General features: G+C 39.1%; 1 protein-coding gene across 7 annotated transcripts in view; it reads right to left on the bottom strand.

Moving 5' to 3' along the window:
* The window catches only part of USP6NL (USP6 N-terminal like), a 115,161-nt gene that overhangs the window by 40,526 nt on the left and 52,867 nt on the right, over positions 1–21,768 (bottom strand). For all 7 annotated transcript variants that reach the window (XM_048952106.1, XM_048952096.1, XM_048952115.1 and 4 more), the window contains 2 exons: positions 15,646–15,719; positions 14,415–14,497 (listed from right to left, as the gene is read on the bottom strand). In XM_048952106.1, the coding sequence (XP_048808063.1) occupies positions 14,415–14,497; positions 15,646–15,719 (157 nt within the window). The remainder of the gene's footprint in view (positions 1–14,414; positions 14,498–15,645; positions 15,720–21,768) is intronic.

Genomic DNA, 21,768 nt, shown 5'->3' on the forward strand with positions numbered 1-21,768 from the left:
GCTTACAGTACACACTTTAGGAACTAGATTAATAGCCCAGACAGTCCACCTTTTGAGCAGCACTGCAATAAGCGTAATCAGTTCATTCAGAAGCATTTTCCAAGTATCTGAAAACTTTCTTTATGAATAAAATCAAAACCCAATAAAATGCCATGAAAGTCTCAGTGTCTGACATACTAGGAATTACAGAATCACCAAGGTTGGAAAAGACTCACAGGATCACCCAGTCCAACCATCCACCGATCACCAATAGTTCTCACTAAACCATGTCCCTCAACACAAAATCCAAATGTTCCCTGAACAACTTCAGGGTCAGTGACTCCACCACCTCCCTGGGCAGCCCATTCCACTGCCTGACCACTCTTTCAGAGAAGCAGTATTTCCTAACGTCCAGCCTAAATGGCTTGAAGCCATTCCCTCTAGTTTATCACTAGTTACACGAGAGAAGAGGCCGACCCCCAGCTCACTACAACCTCCCTTCAGGTAGTTATACAGAACAAGGTCTCCCCTGATCCTCCTCCAGACTGAACATTCCCAGCTCCTTCAGCCACTCCTCATTAAGCCCTGTGCTCCAGACCCCTCACCAGCTTCGTCGCCCTTCTTTGAACCCACTCCAGAGCCTCAATGTCTTTCTTGCAGTGAGGGGCCCAAAACTGGACACAGTACTCAAGGTGCGGCCTCACCAGAGCTGAGTACAGGGGGACAATCACTGCCCTGTTCCTGCTGGCAGCACTGTTTCTGATGTAAGCCAGGATGCCATTGGCCTTCTTGGCCACCTGGGCACACTGTCGGCTCATGTTCAGCCGAGCATCAATCAATACCCCCAGGTCCATTTCCTCTACGCAGTCCTCCAGCCACACCGCCCCAAGCCTGTAGCGTCGCCTGGGGTTGTTGTGACCAAAGTGCAGGACCCGGCATTTGGCCTTGTTGAAACTCATCCCATTGGCTTCAGCCCAGCTCTCCAGCCTGTCCAGATCCCTCTGTATGGTCTTGCTACCCCCCAGGCAGATCCACACTTCCAGTCAACCTGGTATCATCCGCAAACTTACTGAGGGTGCACTCAGTGCCCTCATCCAGGTCATCATTAAGATATTGAAGAGGACAGGCCCCAGCACCGACCCCTGGGGAACACCACTCACAACCGGTCGCCAGCTGGATTTAGCTTCATTCACCACCACTCTCTGGACCTGGCCTTCCAGCCAGTTCCTTACCCAGCCAAGGGCTGCCAGCTTCTGCAGGAGAATACTGTGGGAGACAGCATCAAAGGCTTTGCTGACGTCTAGGTAGACTACATCAACAGCCTTTAAGGAAAAGCCTTTATTCATTACTACCCAAATTTATAAGCAATGGATATTACTGCCTATGCTGCCAAATGATTCAAGTAACACACTGAATGTAGGTCCTGCATTTGCCAAAGATCATCTAAAAATTACTTGAACAATAATAATAATAATAAGCAAAAGGGAAGAAAAAAATCACTTGCAAATCTACTTCAGCTTTTTATTGGTTTGTTTTTAACTATAAAGATTACTAAGCCTTTCAAATGTCAAATTTTTGGTTCTTTAGCGATTCTTTCTTCTCTCCCACAGCAAATTTCTGAACAATCTTCTCAGCTGCACGCACTTGCACCTGAATTCAATCTCTGAAGGTCCCTTCCAAATGAGCTATTCTATTCTGCTCCGTCTCGCACAGAAGTGTCAGCCTCACTGCCACAGCATGGAGAGCACACAATCAATGCATTCTTTGTGGCCCTGCAAGATCTCACAAGCACTTGGCTGCACACACAAGAGACTCTTTTTCTTTGCAGTGCTGTCAGCAGCACATAAGACAGCAGGCTGATGGCTCCATAGCCCCACACGCTCCCACACGGTACAGCTGAACTGGTACCACTTGACAGCTTGTCTTCACATCTTCTAATCTGGCACGGAAACTCATCACGTGAAAAATTAGTCAAAATTCATTTTCTCACAAAGGAGTGGACAAGACAATTTATTAAGGACATGTTCTCTGCCAATTTTGCAAATAACTACTGATGTACAAACAAAAAGCATCACTGGATGTACTGAGTAATGAAGGAAGAAGGCTCCTTTGTGCTGGGAAAAAGATACTTAACTGCCTTGCTAAATTATCCCAGAAGCAAATTGCTTTGCTTGTTATTTCTATAGCTACAGAATTGAATAACAATCATAGAATCATTACGGTTGAAAAAAGACCACTAAGATCATCTACTCCAAACATCAACCCACCCCCACCATAGAACCATGTCTCTCAGTGCCACATCTACCCTCTTCCAGAACACATCCAGGTACGGAGACAATTTCTTCTCAGAAAGAATGGTGAGGCATTGGCACGGGCTGCCCAGGGATGTGGTGGAGTCACTGTGCCTGGAGGTGTGCAAGAACCACGTGGCACTGATGAACATGGTTAGTGGGCATGGTGGGGATGGGTCGATGGTTGGACAAGATGATCTTAGTGGGCTTTTCCAACTTCAGTGATCGTATGATTCCACAATTAGTTAACTATAGAAGTGAAAAACAGAAATTTACTTTGTAATACTTTTGAATAGCAAGGAGAAAGGGAAGAATTCAGTTATGAAAGGCCTGACTACAAATGGAAGAATTTTGTTATATAATTCATAACTCAAGTTGCTGGTTTACAAATTGCCACATTTCAGAACTCAAATGTATTAGGGAGAAGTAGATCTTCCCAAGCATGAACAGTTATTAAACTGTCATAATTAGTTAAGAATGAGTTGTAGGATTATATAGTAGTATTAGACAAAAATTAGTATCTTCTTGTTGGGAAATGAATTCTGACTAGCTGTTCTCTTCGGTCTGCCTCCCCTTCAGCTTCTGATACATAAAACTGCCAAAGCAATAAATGACATTATGGGTACATAAAACTGTGTTGCAATAGAATGCAACCTTATTCTGTGCTTACACATATCATTTCCACGTTACTGCCTCATGTCATGAATTATATCTATTGTATCTACATCAAAAGTTAGGTTATCTGCGTTTCACAGTCTCACATTAGGGAACATACGTAAGTCCATGAGAATGAACAGATACATAATGTTACTTAGACTGATTATTTGCCTGTCTGCATAAAATTACTGCCACAAAATGGGCTACAAAGCAGTTTTCTGAAGTCAGATGAAAAAAAATAATTAACTATGATAAGTCTACATCAAACAATATTTCAATTTTACACCTTTCTTCAGACGTAGGATTTAATTATTCTACTCCTTAAAGCACAAAACTAAAGCACAATTCAGACAGCACTGAATTCAGATCTTTTAGTCCAAACAAGTAAATTTTCAGACAAATTCTGATTTCAAACAATTGATTTGATCTCCGAACCCCGAGGTGGAAATGAGAGGTAACAGTATAATCTTCAAACCAACAGTATGCAGAAAAATTTTCTAAGAATATTAAAGAAAAAGCAAGCTGTGTTTTAAACTAAATAATGAATTTTCCATGGATAAAACTCCATGGATCCCTTCCTTTTTCCTTCCACTACATATTTTATTTATATTACTTACAATTTTGACTGTGTGTCTACCAAAATAATTGGAGCTCTGCTACTTTTATCATCCACTGAATTTCAGCACATAACCTTTGCATAGTATGGGGGTGGTGACAACAGCAGATTAAAAAACAGATTTCAGAAGTTACGTTAAAACTCATAGGCAAGCCAAGGCAATTAATGAACATATAGGGCAAGTCAACGTGGTATTCTACAATATAATTATCAGGAAATATGCTGCAAAAAATAATTTGGTGCTGGCAAAAGGCTGGCTCAGATGTGATTTCGTGACCAGATTCTAGTAACAATTGCTACTAGTGGATTATGTTGATGTTGCTGCCAATACGCACAGCACAATGCCATGAATATGTAGCCTATCCAGAAGTCTGCAGTATTGCAGACTCTCAGAGATAAATACCAAATTCAATTAAATCTTTTTCTATTGCTTGCAAGACAGTCACTGTATAGCTCACTTAAATTATGTATTAATCATTGCACAGGACTTACATTTTAGCAGCCTCATCTGAGCTAAAATTCACGTGCTACACAAAGTGCACTCCTATAAATTAAATACAACGATAGTCTTCCAGCAGTAGTACTTCTGAAGTTTAATGCTTTATGTACCTCCACTTGCTTCTCCCATACAATAATCTTCTGCAGTTTAAAATTCTATTTTGGTGCATCTGCCACTTGGGTCACAATTTGCAGCACCTTTGTTTGCACTTTATAAAGCCCAACAACCTGTCACCCAGACCTCTCTGCAGCATTCATAATAATCAATGCCAGTGAAGCACACTCAGGCTATTCCTTGCTTCCTTTAATAGATGCTAAATATAGTGGGAAATAAGTATGGTAATAATGACCGTGTCAAACCCTTATGCTTTAGGGCTTAAGCAGTAGCTTAAAACCAGTGCATATTACTTTACAATGCATTATATAAATTAAATCACATATTACCATATTCAAAGAGGGCTTTTTTTTCAATTCTGCTATCTTACTCCTCTTCTCATAAAAACAAGTAGTTTATGAATTCCCAATATACAGCAGGTGATCTTTTACTGAAATCAGAGAACAGAAGCTGTTAACAAAACCACGCTATTTGTACGTAGATGGCAGATTTATCCTGCAGCTTTCTTTCGTGTTTGCAATTATATCTGCCAGGTTGCATTCACTTCACTTCCTTCTGAATCTGCAGAGAATGGTTGAAGTGACAGCCTGCACTAACTCAATTCAAGGCATGGATTTAAAATTCAAATTTCAACTCCAGTCTTATGAATAAACTGAAATAATGAGCACATTTGTGATACGGTTTTACGGAAAAAAAAAATCCACACTGCTCAAAATGCTAAAAAGTAAATAAACATTCCTTATTTGCTTGCAAATAACCTACATGCAAAGCAGCAGCAGAACCATACATTAGATTGCCATTTTGATAACTGAAAGAAAAGGGAAAAAATACACAACTTTTCAAACTTCCTTGCAAAAGCAAAAGCAACAACAAAACACCTTGACTATGATGAAACTTTTGTAAAGAGACTGAAAATAACAGTCCAGAAGCATACAAGAACTTACTGGTAACTTCTAAACACATAAATACTAAAATGCTATTGCAACCACATAAAATGAGGGCATACGCAAAGTTACTCATTTTACAGTGAAAGCTCAAATTAGACTCCAAGAATATGACGAAGAAAGATACACAGAAACTCTACTGTTCTCCTTTTGGGTCAAGAAATGCCAGTCCAGTAGTTAAGAGCTTCAGCACTGTCCCAGTTACAAATGGTTGAAGCTCACAAGTGATCTGTGAGAGAAAGTCCAGTTTCCCCTCACCCCACCTAAGTCAGTTCTATACATTTTTATGGAACAACTTTGGAATAAATGACCAAATCATAGAATCACAGAATGACCCGGGTTGAAAAGGACCACAATCATCATCTCATTTCAACCCCCCTGCTATGTGCAGGGTTGCCAACCAGCAGACCAGGCTGCCCAGAGCCACATCCAGCCTGGCCTTCAATGCCTCCAGGGATGGGGCATCCACAGCCTCCTTGGGCAACCTGTTCCAGTGCTTCACCACCGTCTGTGTGAAAAATTTCCTTCAAATATCTAACCTAAACCTCCCCCGTCTCAGTTAAAGACCATTCCCCCTGTCCTATCACTGTCCACCCTTGTAAACAGCCATTCTCCCTCCTGTTTATGTGCTCCCTTCAAATACTGGAAGGCCACAGTGAGGTCTCCCCGGAGCCTTCTCTTCTCCAAGCTAAACAAGCCCAGTTCCTTCAACCTTTCTTCATAGGAAGAAATATTCATCACACAAAAAAGACTCAACCTTCAAAAAACAAACATGACAAAAAGTGAATAGCAAAAGCATTGAAGAGTTCTTCACAGTAACCACAACATTTTAAAGAAGCACTTTTTACCATGATATTCCAAAATACGGCGCTGACTGAAGATGACAAGTACTGCAAAATGCCATACAGAAACCAAACTTTAGAAATAATTTCAAATGCATCAATGCTAAGAAGAAGGTCACGATGCAAACCATGAAAGGACACAATCGAGATCAAGTCCATCACATCTCTCACAGAGCTGCAAGCTCAGCGTACCGCTCAGCTGTCAGTTCTGTTTAAGTAACATCGCTGACTTCCTCAGGTCTCTGAAACTTAGCCCCATCACTTTGCAGCTGTATAGCATGTGAAGATCCACTTCAACTTATCAGGTTTTCCACAACTGATAAATGGTACCAAGCCCCAAAATCTGTAAAATCTCCTCATTAATGTTTACTACATATTTATCTATTTGAAAATGCCATGTTTTCAAGCCAGTTATCATAGAGAAACTTCACAGGTATTATTTCAGAAGTAGCTCACTGGGAAAGAAAGCAAGGGAAAAAATGTATTGGTTTTGCCTAATACTAGGAAGATTAATCTAAAAAAAAAAAAAAAAAGCATTCTGAATCTCAGTTACTAAAGCCCATACAACTATTTCTCTTCTTTAATTCTGAAAAAAAAAAAGAAAAAAAAAAAGAACTCCTTAGTGTACATCAGGGCAAAAGAGGAAGATTATTTAAACAGCAGTTCCCCAACATCTTGCTTAGCAATGAATATTCCAGAGCAAATTCAGTCCAGGGAAATGGAGCACATATTAGAGTGGAATGCACTGTACACAATGCAAGACTATAATAGAGTTTTCATGCGGTCTATAAAGATTTGCTACAAAGAAATCTTACAGACAAAATGAGACATATTCTTCTGTTTAATAGAAAAGGAAATTAGCAGAAACGTAACGCTAACATTTGAGACCTGAATGTTTTTATTTCAGTTTTTCAATAGCAGTTTCTCTTCCGCCATGGAGAGAGGCTGAACCCAGCACAGCTCCTTCCCAGGAGACGGAAGGGCGCAGCCACTGCCCTGACACAGGTGGATCTGAACCCAGCTCAACTGCTGAGAAGGAAGAAGGGAGAGGAGAACAATGGCAAATCCCTAATGAATGACCATGGCATGTAAAATAAAACAATAAAATACACTCATAATTGAACTGCTAAGAATAAACATTTGATTGCTCTTCTAGTGCACCACTGCATTAATTGATGAGTTTGGCAATACTGATTGTGCCTACAGAACCAAGGATACTAGCTGTATGTCACTAGGAACAGTATTTTTTTAACCTTCCTAACAACCTCAGTACTCTTTGGTTAAGCTTTATGCAAACTAAAATTAAAATCATATAAAAAAAATCTCTACTTCTTGACTACTTATTGCATTATTACCAATTACAGACACTTATTTCTCTAATTTCCATTTCCCAGAATGTTTTGGCATCTCAGTAACTTTTCTTTTTTTTTTTTTTTGCTGCTGAGAACACTTGATGACCTGTCCTTAAACCTCTGATCTGAAGACACTTCACCTGTATAGCTACTCAAATCAGCAGGGTTTGCTGCATAACTGAGAGTTGTTCTGGAATGTGCAGTTCTACAAACACATTGTAGCAACTACTAAGAAATGCATGGAGAATATTTTAGAGACAAAGTATTATTTTCTAGTGAAGCTCTGTATAAATGGCTAAGAAATAGAAAGACATATTAACTTGTTACTCATCCTATTATTCCCTCTTGAAAAGTTAGGGAGAAAAACAACAATAACAGCAACAACAAAATATCGATAGCTTCATTTGGAGGCATTTAATGGAGTTGCTCGCAATTCTTCATTCAGCTTTTCATTTCTTTGCTCCGCTACCTCCTTTTTACAGCACGCCATAGAAATGCATTACAGAGCTAATAAAAATGCAGTGCAATTGAAGAGTAGAGTTCGATGGAAAAGAGCAGGTAGGCCACATAACCTTAGTGAAAGAAAGAATGAATTCTGCTATTTGAGATTATTGTGCTGCCAGACGCACATTTCCAGCATTAGCACACTCTGAAAAGTCAGCTCAAAGCTTTACTGGACCCACGGGACAAAGAATAAAAGTATGAGTCAGATTTTCAGCTGCTGTAAATTGGTACAATTCCATGAGAGCCACTGTGGAGCTACTGCAAAAGTAGCACAGGAATCTGACTCAAACTATTAAGAGGGCCTTGTGAACAAAGGGGAAAAAAAAAAAGCAGTGTATTTTCTACCATTAGGACTTTTATTGTAGCTTTTATCTTTTGCTAGGAAAAAAAAATACTTAGCAGAATAAACCTCAAATCTATTCAACATCCCTATAAGGACCCCTGACATCATTCAACATTGCAGCATCGATCAGGCCACACATACATCCTCAACTTCTATTTACTGAAGAGTGAGGAAGAGAAAAACCTAAGCTAAATCAATCAAGTTACAGCAGCAATGAATATTAACAAGTTTTATGGTCTAGGGCAGTTATCAATGCAAGTTAATTTGTTAATATCTTAAAATAATTTGTATTGCATGGGTGAAATGAAGAGTATTTACAATAATTGATTTTTTGTGTGCTGTGACAGCTTATGCTTTTCACAGCTCATTATCAGAAGAGTAACAGGACCAATGAACAACAAAAAGAAAAAGGTTCCTGAAAATCTACAGTGATTAAACTGTTTTTACTCCTATTTCCATTCTGTGCTGTAAGATCTAAACTATTATGATGCTTTCCACAATGCTAGTTAACATATTAGTCATAATCTTTGTTCACCAACATAGTTTAGTAAAAAACAGCCTTGAGTTGTATCTGCACTGAATGCCATGAAATAATGATAGTTTTATTCCCACAAATGAAAGAAGTGTAGTAAGAGCTTTCTGTTAAAAGACAATGGTAATGCATAGAGACATAAAAGAATACACACACAAGCACTACCAGTATATACAAGACTGTATAATATAAATTGTAATTGCTAGCTAAAAACACATGGATTTTTTTACTATAGCTTTTGCTTTGTCATGGTCTGAAAAAGGACTGAACTCAACTGTTTCAACAGGTATCAAATGAACAATCCAAGCTGATGTCACTGAACAACATTCTTTCTAAGAATCAAGGCAGCAGAAATAAGGGGCCCAGAACCTGGCAGCATACAGACGTGTTTGTGTAGAGACCTGAACAAAAGATGATGCCTTCTGTTTTTCTGGATTTGCTCAAAGAGGGAAGTTTAATCTTTCACATCCCCCAAGGAAGATGCTGAGGTTGCCACACTCTCCCTGCTCTGACTTTTGGCCTGATGCTGAAAGGCCCAAAACATGATCAGCTACTGCATGAACCTGGGGTTGGGCTTTGGAGTTGCAATATGTTGCTTTCAGCTTCTCTCTATTTTGGGAGCAAGCGCAAAGTTCAGATGTTTTGCAAACCCCAGTTAGTCAATGCTCACAAGACCATTAACCTTAACATAATACAGAAAATAAAACAAAATAAAAGGTATTAAGTTATTTCATCCTTTTAGCTAGCTTGAGAGCTTTGCAAAAAAATAAATAGGAGAATACAGATGTTATTTATTTATAATGTTCTTGTGACAGAAGATTCACCATTGCCCCAGGAACACCATATTAGTTCTTTCTTAAACATCCCAAAGCAGTAAGAAATGACCTGAAAAATTCAAGTAGGGAGAAGGAGGAAATCCTAGATCCCAAGGCATTACTGGAATGTCTGCTATTCACTTCTAAACATGAAGAAATTCTTTTCAGTTCTTTACTGAAGCTATTCCTCTCTCAATGATTGCAAAAAGCAAATGGAAGAATCACGTGTAGGTGATGTTTCTGTGACTGAAGAGATCACAGTGAAAAGTTTAAGAATACTTTAATGTCTAGCCAGATTTCAAGATAATAGAGAGAGGAATTACTTTTTCTGCTGGATGCAGGGCGTTTAGAGCTTGGCTTCCTGGGGCTGAGGTCTTGTTTATGTTTTCTGTTCAATCTTTTTCTTTTTTTTCTTTTAATTGCTAAGCTCTGGTCCCTTAATTTCACACTCAGAATATACAATTATTTTTTGCGCACTAAATCTAGAGAAAAATAATGAAATATTCTGACACACAGTTGATCCAAAATCCACAACGTATCCGTGACAGAATAAAAAAAATAAAATTACAGAACAACTCTCTTCTATGAATACCAGACTCATTCAATCTTTTCCATTTTCAAAAACAGCTGGAACAGTTTCTTATTATGAATACCTGTGAAGACATCTGAGACAATTCTCCCATTCCTAAACTACTTGCTTGAAAAAGTCATAGATTGCAGTCTAAGGTTTATCTGAGCACTGAGGTGGTCTCTTGAGACAGTATGCTAGATTTGTATTCCAATCACAAGTATGAAACAAACATCAGTCAGATACAATTTCAAGCACAAGTTTTCTAGCCAAGAATACCCAATTTTATCAAAGACTAGTAGACTGTACATAGAAACGTTGGTGCTAGATTTCCTGGAGGAAAAAAGTTCTTTTTAGGAGTGACTGGCATTTCTCACGAGTCTTCCTGTTAAGCATTCTGGCACTGGTTAGCATGAAATCAGGGGTCCACCAGGATTCTCAGAAAATTTACAGAATGGGGACCCTGGTTGTAGTTCTTTGGAGTAGTTACTTTTAGGACTACAAGCAACCAGATCTCACCTAAGAGAAATACACTGGTCTGTTCTCTCAAGACTAAGATAAGCTCCCTGACACAAGTTTCCATAGACAAGCATTATGTACCTGAACAACAAAGCTTTAGTTTTGTACATCCAAGTACACCAGATGACACTGAGAAAGACCGTAAGTACTTGATTGAAAACAGTCTCTATTACTTTCTAAGGTGAACAGTGCTCCTGCAATTAAGACTGAATTTAAAAGTATTAGGAGAAACCAATGCTCGTTCACCTTTCTTGTGCTATTCAAACTGAGATGAACAGGACTGGAAATGCTGCACTGTAGTGCATGAAGAGCTGTTGACCAGGTTGAAATGGCACGTGCAGTATAGTAGCAGCTATGAAAAAGGACATAATCTTAACTCCCTCAGAGACAATCCAAGTATTTGGGGGGACTCTGAACTCTGAAACAGCCTTTTTCCTTTGGGAAACAAGCACTGAAAATATATCTTCTCAAATACATCCTCAACCTTACAGAGCTAAGCAAACAAACTGTCAGGCTGTACAACAGCCTAGTTCACGGCATACGGGCACCAACACGTCCAGAAAACACCAACCCCTTTGGTCAGTGCCTCAGTTTCTATCCTCATAAATTACTTTCCAGAGCTAGACTGTACTCAGACGATGGGCATATCTCTGTATCCCATCCCAATGACAGCATTCCTCACGAGTGCATCGCTCTGTTTTGTACAATCTGGTGTTAAACATCTCAAGAGAGATCCCTTCAGCTCCATGGAGAGTTATGCCACAGCTTAGCATGCTTGCTGGAAATGTCTTTCCTCAAACTTCCCGTTATTAATTTCAAACAATCCATACTTACAATAATGTATTTGTACTTTTCACTGTACTTTGTTTTTTGTTCCCTGAGTTCACAAGGCATTAACTCCGTTTTGTTCTCTTTGTTTTTAACAGTTGGTTTAATAGCCTGTCCACACCAACTTCCTTTTACTATTCAAAGTCAAGTACAACTTCCACACTCATTTGTGGAAGAAAAAATAAAAAATGGCACTTCAGAGAACAATTTAAATTGTATTTCTAAGGCATACTTATAAAAACTTTACAGCAGAATGGAAAGTAAAGACTGCAAACATTAATGCCACAACGACCATTAATAGTGACTAAAACTGCCCAACAGATATTTCACCTGTAGGTCTTGCAAGAAGGTTACCCTTAAGGTAAGATAGTTTGTCTGAAGGGTTATAGCATATTTGTTTCCATTCAAGGGCAATGTCTCAACTGTTACATAAAAAGGCATCTTCCCTGTTGCACTCAGTATGTTCTCAAAAGAAAAGCTAAACAGTTTACCCACTCCTACCAGCATCACAGGAACAACAGGAACAATAAAAGTGTAAATGTCTTCAAGCTCTCTAAGTTTACTACATCCTACTTGGACACACAAAAAAAGACACCGGAACAACCAAAGAATGATGAAACTAGACCAAAACTGCTCTTTAGAAGTATCTCATCTTTATTTTTTCCACCATCTTCTCTGTCCTTAATGTGGCGTTACTGGAGTGCTTCAATTCAAAAAAAACCTTGTCATCCTGCCCTAACAGCTAAATTTCAGATGCACACTCAGACAAAAAAAAGCTACAAACAGGGCACACCAAGAAGTTTATAAACTCCTGATGGCAATCAGGGCCATTCCTTGGGCAAGCAAGCCCCAGTCTTCTGCCAGGTTTCCCACAGCCAGCATCCCCCTGATACAAAGGTGTTTTTCAGCTACTGAGCATTTTTTAAAAGGTCATTATCAACAAGATTACAAGTCATTGCAAATCTCAACTAGATTACAAAAGTTTGGTACTGTCTCCAGATTTTTAGTTTTCAATGTGCATCAGACTGTTTTGTTAACTCACACTGTAAGCAGGATAGATGGGTCAGGAGGGATTATGAGTCCTGACAGCTCACTAAGGAAATGCTGGCAATGCACACCAAGCAATCAGCTGAAGATTTTTACCTCTCACTAACTGCTCACTGCAGTGCTGATCCGGCACCTTGAAGGTTTCCATGAATAGTCTTGGATGATAACCACTGAGGCAATTTTTGAGGCTTTTGGTATGAGCTGCATTCATGCTGCTTAGTTTCAAATTCTTTTAGAAGCAGGGAGGGTCAATACTGCAGTATAAGTGAACTCAGACCACAGTCAGAGTCTATACTGTAATGTAGATCATCTTTCCCTGAAAAGACATCTGATATGCTTGTCCTAATTGTAATTTTCATATCAGGAGAGATTTTATTTCTCAGGAAAACAGAACTGTCATTTGCAACGAGTTTGCTTTACAGATAATAAAGCAGCCTTAACAGCACTCACTCTCAGGAGAAATCTGCCTTATAAAGAGACACAGGTCAACATGTAAGCATGAGTATCACAGAATTAGTGAGGATGTGAATATCCATATCCATCATTAATTTGCGCAGTGTTCATATATCATAAATCTTTCCAATTTCAACTCTAGAAGCTGGCTGTATGAATACTGCATGGACTTCGTATTAGTGACTAATTATATTAATGGAAAAGGAGTATTGTCTAATGACTAAGGTACATCTACACTGTCTAATCACAAAAAAAAGGCCAGAGTGTGATGTAAAGTTACATAAGTAGTTTAAAGTTAGTGCTACAGCAGCTTGGAAATTGACAAATGCTATTTTGCTAAGCACCATTTCCATCACTGCACCTCAGATACATGACACTGAAGCCACAAAGTCCAAGACTCTGAAAGAGAGACCAATAGTAGTAGCAGCTTTAGCAGACATTACTAACACACTCCCATGCCTCGTTTATAGAAAGGGAAATATCACAAGACAAGTAACAGGGAGGTTTCAGAAGTCTGTACAGCTACTGAAATCAAGAATCTTCTGGGAAATCTGAAGGTACTTATCTCTTTTACTTGTGCACAAGAAATCATTCTGGTGTCTGTTCTACACTAGGAATGCCTACAATGACAGCAACAGTACCAGACCTGTAGTAGTGTAGCTATAATTTACCAACTATTTGCAAGTCACACACCAAATGGTACAAAAACAGCTAGTTAGAAATGAAGTTTTCCACTCAACTCTGCTTGTGCTGGAGAGTCTAATTGAACTTCATACATTCAAACAAATGCCAAATACCAAGAACGTCAAAGACTCTTGGCTGGATGTTATCAGAAGTGGAAAATCAATTTGAGTTCAGCTTCTGCTCACTGGACTTTTCCATTTGCTAGTCACAGAAATTCTAATACCATTTAATGCAATTATCTTCAATTGCCAGAAGTGAGATCATTGGGAGATCATTAAGGGAATCTGACCAGATTCTGGTGTTTTCTCACTTTTCTTAATGACACAACGTTTGATCCAAAATCAGCAAGAGATTTTAGTAGGGTTAGTTAAAAAATGAAGTTAAATGAGCTTCATCTTTGAGGGATACATAGTTATCCATATACAGCTATTATATAATCTTCAACTTTTTTAAAATTAAATGTCAACATGGAAATAACATTTTTTAAATTTCCTTCCAAAAATTTGAAGTTTGTTCACATGTAACACAGTTACTTAAAAACAACTTTAGCTGCAATTTCATTGAGCTTAAAATATCTGTACCAATTATCAGTTTTTATTCCCAAATAATTAAAAAGCATTTTAGTGCCCAAACAGGATCACATTACAGGAAAAAAGCTGAACTGAAAAGCACAGTAGAAGATTATATAGCAAAAAATTTGCATAGCAAAGTTTCCAGAAGATCTACAAAAATGTGTAACAAATACTTTCACCAAATAGGCATTACAATAAAAAATACAAACAGTAACAGGAAAAAACTCTTATTCTCTTTTCAGTGTAGCTACTTACTGTAGAAACCCAAATCTATCTGTAACTTTGTACAGGCGATAGTCAGCATCTTCCCATGGTTCAATCTGTGCACCATCTCGTCCCTATCAGAAAGGAAGGAAAAAAAAAGAAAAAAAGAGAAAGAGCCAAATTAAGTTTCAAATTAAGTTCTATGATACAATAAACTAAAACACAGAAAGACATGATTGAGCCATAATCTTTGATACACTTTGGTAGTAAGCTAGAGCAGTAGAAGCAGTTTAGTACACCAGTACTAAACTGACCACCCAAAAATATCAAAGTAGCACAGCTCTATCAGCTGCTGGGACTGGTATTTTCATCACAGGAAACCTCCTTCTGCCACTGCTGCATGCATTCATTCCCATTCCTTCCTCCTGCTCCTAATGAAATACACACTCTTCTGATACAAACTACATACAGGTTGCTGAGTGTGAAGAGAGGCCACCGCTCAGAATAGAAGTCACGTACACAGTGTTTCCATATCAAAACAATACAGCTACTCTAAGTGCTCACTGTGCAGGACATTACCCTAAGCCTGGCATTAAAATCCTTCATCCATTCTACAAACAAGTCTAAGGCACAGCTCTCCAAGGACACTTAAAAACTCACAAGCGTTACTGGAATATATGAACATGGTGCAGGTATTCCAGACACGTGCTGCACCAGGCTTTTATATGACAAGTGGTTTGAGAAAAAGATAACGCCTAGGATATTTCTTTAATTCCTTATAACAATTTGACATACAAAGCAGTTTACTTATCTATTAAGTTTTCTGTAATGATGTGCTTCGATTACCATCAAATGAATCAAAGAGCATGGTAAGAGTTCCTCTGATCCCATAGATTTTATTGAGAACTATTGGTGATAGGTGGATGGTTGGACTGCATGATCTTGTAGGTCTTTTCTAACCTTGGTGTTTCTGTGATATGCACTCAGCATTCTCAAACACGATGCTTTCATTACATCTGAAAACATTACACTACCTTAAAGCAGCCCCAGTGCAACTTGCCATGCACCTGAAAAATGAGTTGGTTATTCAGAATATCCCTGTGGAAGGAGAATTTAACCTACTCACAGGCCAAAGCATCCCGAAAATCACTAGATTAGTAGTACAGAGGGTATTTTAACTAAATAAACAGAAGCTAGTGGGAAACCGTAATTCATTTTGAAAACAGAAATATTACTAAAGTTAATTATAAAATGACTTTCAATTATTATTAAATTCACTTACTCTGTCATACTTGGCAACTATCTCTGCTCGTTCCTGGGCAAGTTTGACAGCAGCATCCTGCTCGGCATCTGCGCCTGTGGAGGATTATAATAAAGCTGTTCAGATTCTCTCCCTTGTGAGCAAAAAAACTGCAGTTAAGTACTTAGAAAATAATCTTGACTTCAGAGTAATTATTTGTATGGAGAAATGCCAAAACAATTGTATCAAAACAAAATATGATCGCAGCACACCTCCTGAATACTGAGCAGAATAAAATATAATTAGTGGACAATAACTCTGAGTTCAGAATGTCCCCCCCTTCCACTAAAAAAGCAATTCAATAAATTTATTTTAAAAAGGAAAAAAACTCTATAACTGAAAGAGTGAAGAGAGTAGTAAAAGATCCTATTTGACAATTCCAGAAGCATTTATCTAGTTGAAGAAAACCCAAACATACACTACTGTTTTAAATCCAACATTGTAAATATTTTCAGGATTCATACAGGAGGGATGAAAAAACCATGAATACCCAAGGAATACTGCATGACTTTATCTTAGAAATTGCCTCAGACTTATTTCTTAGAAAACAGGGAAAGAGATCACTATAGAATCACATCTGCAACTTGTGCAGCCCACAGAGAGAATAAGCGTAAGTATCTAACAATGGGAAGGTTGGTAAGCAAGAAAAAAAGAGATGTTTAGGTAAATACTGAACATCAGTACACCACAAGTACAGCAAAGGTTAATGCAATAGTGGAGTTAAAGTTTAGAGAAATCTGATATGATTGAGGAAACATGAAACAGACTGCAAGCAGAACTGAATTAGGTTCCTCAGCATCCTTCCCTTAGCAGAAACAATCTCTCAATCACAGATTAGAATTCAAAGGGTACCACAGGTGGTAATTAAGATCATGGAATCACAGAATGACCTGGATTGAAATGGACCACAATGGTCATCTCGTTTCAACCCCCTGCTATGTGCAGGGTCACCAACCAGCAGACCAGGCTGCCCAGAGCCACATCCAGCCTGGCCTTCAATGCCTCCAGGGATGGGGCATCCACAGCCTCCTTGGGCAACCTGTTCCAGTGCTTCATCACCCTCTGTGTGAAAAATTTCCTTCAAATATCTAACCTAAACCTCCCCTGTCTCAGTTAAAGACCATTCCCACTGTCCTATCACTGTCCACCCTTGTAAACAGCCGTTCCCCCTCCTGTTTATGTGCTCCCCTTCAAGAACTGGAAGGCCACAATGAGGTCTCCCCAAAGCCTTCTCTTCTCCAAGCTAAACAAGCCCAGTTACTTTCAACCTTTCCCCATAGGAGAGGTGCTCCAGCCCTCTGATCATCTTAGTGCCCTCCTCTGGACCTGCTCCAAGAGCTCCATGTCCTTCCTGTGCTGGGGACCCCAGGCCTGGATGCAGTACTGCAGATGGGGCCTCACAAGAGCTGAGTAGATGGGGACAACCACCTCCTCTCCCTGCTGGCCTCCCCTTTTTTTAATGCAGCACAGAACACAGTTGGCCACCTGGGCAAGAACATACTGCACTTCAATATTCCAAATTTTAAGGGGCAAAACTGGACTTCACATGAATAAGTCATATCAATAAGTCTGGAAAAGATTTTTTGGAGCCTATGGCATTAGCACACTTATTTGTTCAAAGGGGTATTTCTTTATTAAAATTCACCTACATATTTAAGTTGCTCCTAAGTAGCCTTCAAAGCTGCCTGCTAGTGAAGTGACTGAGCACATTCTCTACATGTTTCCCCTTGAAGTTTCTTCAGGGGAATGCATCATGCCTCCATCACAGACACATGCCCCACTGCACGGGCAACAATGATGCCTGTCCCAGATTTCCCCTAACAAGAAGTCTGACTGCATCTTTAACTACAGGAAATCATAAATAAATGCTCTGCGCTTTGCTTTCCACATTCTGGCTCCCCTCTGTCTGTCACTATCATTTCCCAATCAGACCGCTCTCATTTATTAGAGAGGACATCTGGCTTTGTCATTTTTTCCCAAAGTACACGAGAACCAGCATGCATTTATTTATGTAATCATTTAAAATTTAAGAACCACATCTGCTACATTTTGAAGCTATGCATCTCTATGCCACATCACTGATAAATAATTTCCTCCTTGTAAGGCGGTAAGTGAGTTGCTTCATTTCATGTTGTCAGTCTGTAGTGCTGTCTGAGCACAGTGATGTTCCTGTTGCTCCTCACGGTGCTGGATCCACCTTCATTCATTCCCAAGCTTAAAGAGGAGAGCAAGAGATGAAGCAGTTTGGTTTCATGCTTGCTTTTTTCTGACAATTCTATAATTACCATGGGCCGTTACCCCAGCTAGCTGTGTAACAGCCAACAAAAATCCCCTTCTAGAACGTCCTCCCCAGCAACATCACCACACAAGGACACAAAAACCAAACTCCATGCTACCCTGAGCACAATTAAGAACTAAATATTCCCAATAAAATTACACCAAACCATTTGTTAATCCTGTACTAGTTGACACACTTTGCTCACCAAACTTCCAGTGCCCACACTTAAGCCCCTAATCCACACTGACAAAGTAGTACATGAAACCAGGCTTTATTTTCAAAGAAGGAAGCTAAAGGAATCATAATCAAAACTGAATTGTATTTTCCTTTGTAAGACACAAACAGACGTCTGTTTACATTAATTCCTTAGAGAAGACCAATTACGAGTTTTTAGAAGTAAATTTATACTTGCTGAGAGAATTCCAAAGTTGAGCTGTTCTAATCCTTACTTCTTGTCACGGTTTTATGGACAGATTTGGGGAAAGCCTATTTGTTTAAAGTATGATTACTGTTAGGCCTTGAGAAATGGGGAAATACTTCTATCACTCTTTTCCCAGTAAAAGAGAAATAAGATCTGATTTGAGTAAGAGAGTAGCAAAGTAGCTAGGGCCATGGTATTTTTTCGTTAACAGAATGCAACCAAACGATTATTGCTTGCATTCAAAAATATACTCAAAAGGAGACACAGAGCTCTTCCACAACACAAACAGATTAAACAACAGAAGTTGAAACCAAGATTAAATGTATGATAGAATAATGCAAAACTGTATTTGCGCCAGAAGCACGGTCCAGATTTATGCTGAACATATCTCTGTGGCTTACCTTCCTGTTCTCCCCACAAGTAACACACATTGACGTTTGACATGATCAGTGCCTCATGACAATTCAATTACATTTAGCGTGGAAATTATCATATTCATTGCCTTTAAAGTAATCCTCTTCACTTTCTGCCAGAAGCATCTTAATCTTTTAGCTGCTCGGACACAGCCTAACATCACATTAATCCACTCAGAACTCAGAGAACAGCTTGAAACAGGGACAAGAGGTTATATTTCAAGAAATAAACAGATCATATTGTTTCTTGCAAGAATTATTTAAATATCTTCAAATTAGAAATTACAGAATGATTCCTGATTAAGTAAAAGCTAAATATGGGAAGAAATTCTGCACAAAATATGCTCCTTGGAAGAAAAATACACAGAATCTTGGAAAGGTTGAGGTTGGAAGGGACCTTGAAGTCTTACTTCAATGAAAGCAGTTAAAGTGGTGTAACTAGTTTGATTACCTTTCCAAGTTAAAATTAGCATTAGAGGTGATCAACAGCACATGATATAGCAAAGAATATAGTCTCAGGTGATGCTGATATTAGCATATGATCAGTTAAGTAGCACAGAAAACTGATTTTGACTAAAAACTAAGGAAATGTCAGCAACCGAGAACAAAGTATAATCACTGCTGATAGAAAGTGCCAATGACAGCACAATAATCAGAGCATGCAAATTCCTAATACAACTGGTCAGCATGACAGGGTACAGCGAGTGTGATGCTAGCAGCAATGTCATGCATTTAGTATGCAAAAGAGGTAAATGAGAGAAAGAAAGGCCAGAACAAAACACTACGGACAGCTGGCCTAATACATGTAGCTTTCCCCATCAGAGTATTTTCTCCTCATCACTCTGTCACAATGATCTGTTTCCTGTATTTTACAGATATTACAAGTTTATACATTTGGAAAAGCAGCACACAAAGTTCTTGAAGCATCAGTAAGGGAGAAATTTTAACAGAAAATTCCAGCCTGTGACAGTCTTAAAAAGGACCAACTTAACAGCCAGGATTTTACCCTTTGTCTTCTCTACCCCTAGAAATCGGGCGATTTGACTTTTCAGCACTGCTGGGATGACCAGTAAACAGCTGGATTTAAAGGATACTTGAGTTTGGGGTAAGATTTGGTCTCATTTTGCCAGTCACTGATTTTAAACTCATAAAGAATCAGGTCTGATAAATTAGATATCTGTGCACTGTCATCAGCCCCATAAAGTGAGAAAACCGCCGGCACTATGTACAAGCTTTGCTCCTTTGTCACTCTAATAAGAGCATCTCCTCACCTCAGCAATTGTTCAAGAATCGAAGACAACAATCTCTTTGGAACAGAAAGACGTGATAGTATGTAAAAAACGTAAGTGGCAAAGGCAAAAAAAACAAGCCAGCCCTACCTACTGCAAGGACACAGTCCTGATTTGTCTTCAGTATTTATTTTCTGATAAAGGAAATCAGTCATCTGGAGATGGCAGCATTACTTAGAAGCAACAAATTTATAGATGAATTACAGATGTTAGCCTGCTATTCACTATTAGGTGGTGTGCATCTCAGCCACATTGAAAATAAAACCCCACATTTTCAGAGGTTCTTCAAAACTTCAAAACCCTTGTTCAGCTCAGTCTACTGGAACAAGAACTGAAAAATATCACATTAAATTAAAATAAACTCTTAAGTTGGCAATAACCAGGCTTCTTACACAACCTTTTATTACAAATCAACTAGAAACAGCATGTTCTTTTAATCAGCTACAACTCTAAGCATCCCATGCAGAAGTGTTTACTTTTCCTGAATTCTACATTCTTCCAATCCTAAGGAAGAAAGTCAAGTATAGTAAACTTACAGGAAAATGAACTAATAATAAGATGTAAAATGCAAGGTAAAAACCATAATATCCTGCTCCCAAACGAATGCAAGACTAATTGGAATTGAGCGGGTGTCATAGTGACTTAATAGCAAAATGTTGCATCAAATTCAAAACAGACATTACTTAAAGGAAAATAATTACATACCCTACAAATGGATGCAAAAATGAAACTCTTGACTAAGAATAATATTTTCTCAAGGACAAATTTACAACAACAACAAAACAGATACTAACAAAGTCACATTCTGACAGCTATTGAACAACTGAGAAATAATCCCGGCTTACTCTCACCTTCATGCTACACGTTCCCTTTTGTTAGTTGCCACATGTATGCAACTACAGACAGTGCAGAGCCTTAGAGCTGGGTTTGCTCGGCCCAGAGCAGAGGAGCTGAGGGAAGGCCTGATGGCAGCTGCAGCTCTCACAGGAAGCAGAGGGCAGCGCTGAGCTCTGCTCTGTGTGACAGTGGACCTGAGGAACTTCAAGAAGCATTTGGACAGTCTCAGACATGGCTGGCCCTGTGTCGAACCATCTACAAGCCACTGAGCCAAACTTACTGTGAATGAAGTTTGTGTGGCTCTACCTCACTAGTTAGGCTTCTCCCTTAGTCTAAAAATGCACTGTTAGATACAAGGAAAGGTAAAAACCACCGAGCACAGCTTCTTCATCAAGGCAGCACAACATGAGTACCACAGAGAGCTTCACAGATCTCGAAGGAGTGGGGACGTAACAAGGTATGTTACAGTGCTTACGGTGCTGATGCATAAGTTATAGATGTACCATAAACTTAAGTCATGACTCTTGTTGTGGGGATGAGGGTTAGTATATTGCTATTGCCCTGTGCTACCTTATCCTTATTCTGAAAAGGAGATTTCTCCCTGCTTTTTTATCTGACCCACCCCCATTGCCTCCTTGACTGCAGAGCAATCTAAAACCCCCAAAGACTTGGAACACAATCATCTGTTTTCCATTGCTTCACTCAAATTCTTGTTTGCACACTGCACATTCCACTGCACAAAGAGCTGCAGTGGCACAAATTCCTGTCTGCAGGCACTACCAACAGCTGTTGTGCATCTACACACTGAAGGCACATAACAGAGCAACAAGCAGAAGTTTTGTTTTAAGTCTGTGGTCATATCAGAAA

Source organism: Lagopus muta, chromosome 1, assembly GCF_023343835.1.
Source record: "Lagopus muta isolate bLagMut1 chromosome 1, bLagMut1 primary, whole genome shotgun sequence".
Lineage (NCBI taxonomy): Eukaryota > Metazoa > Chordata > Aves > Galliformes > Phasianidae > Lagopus > Lagopus muta.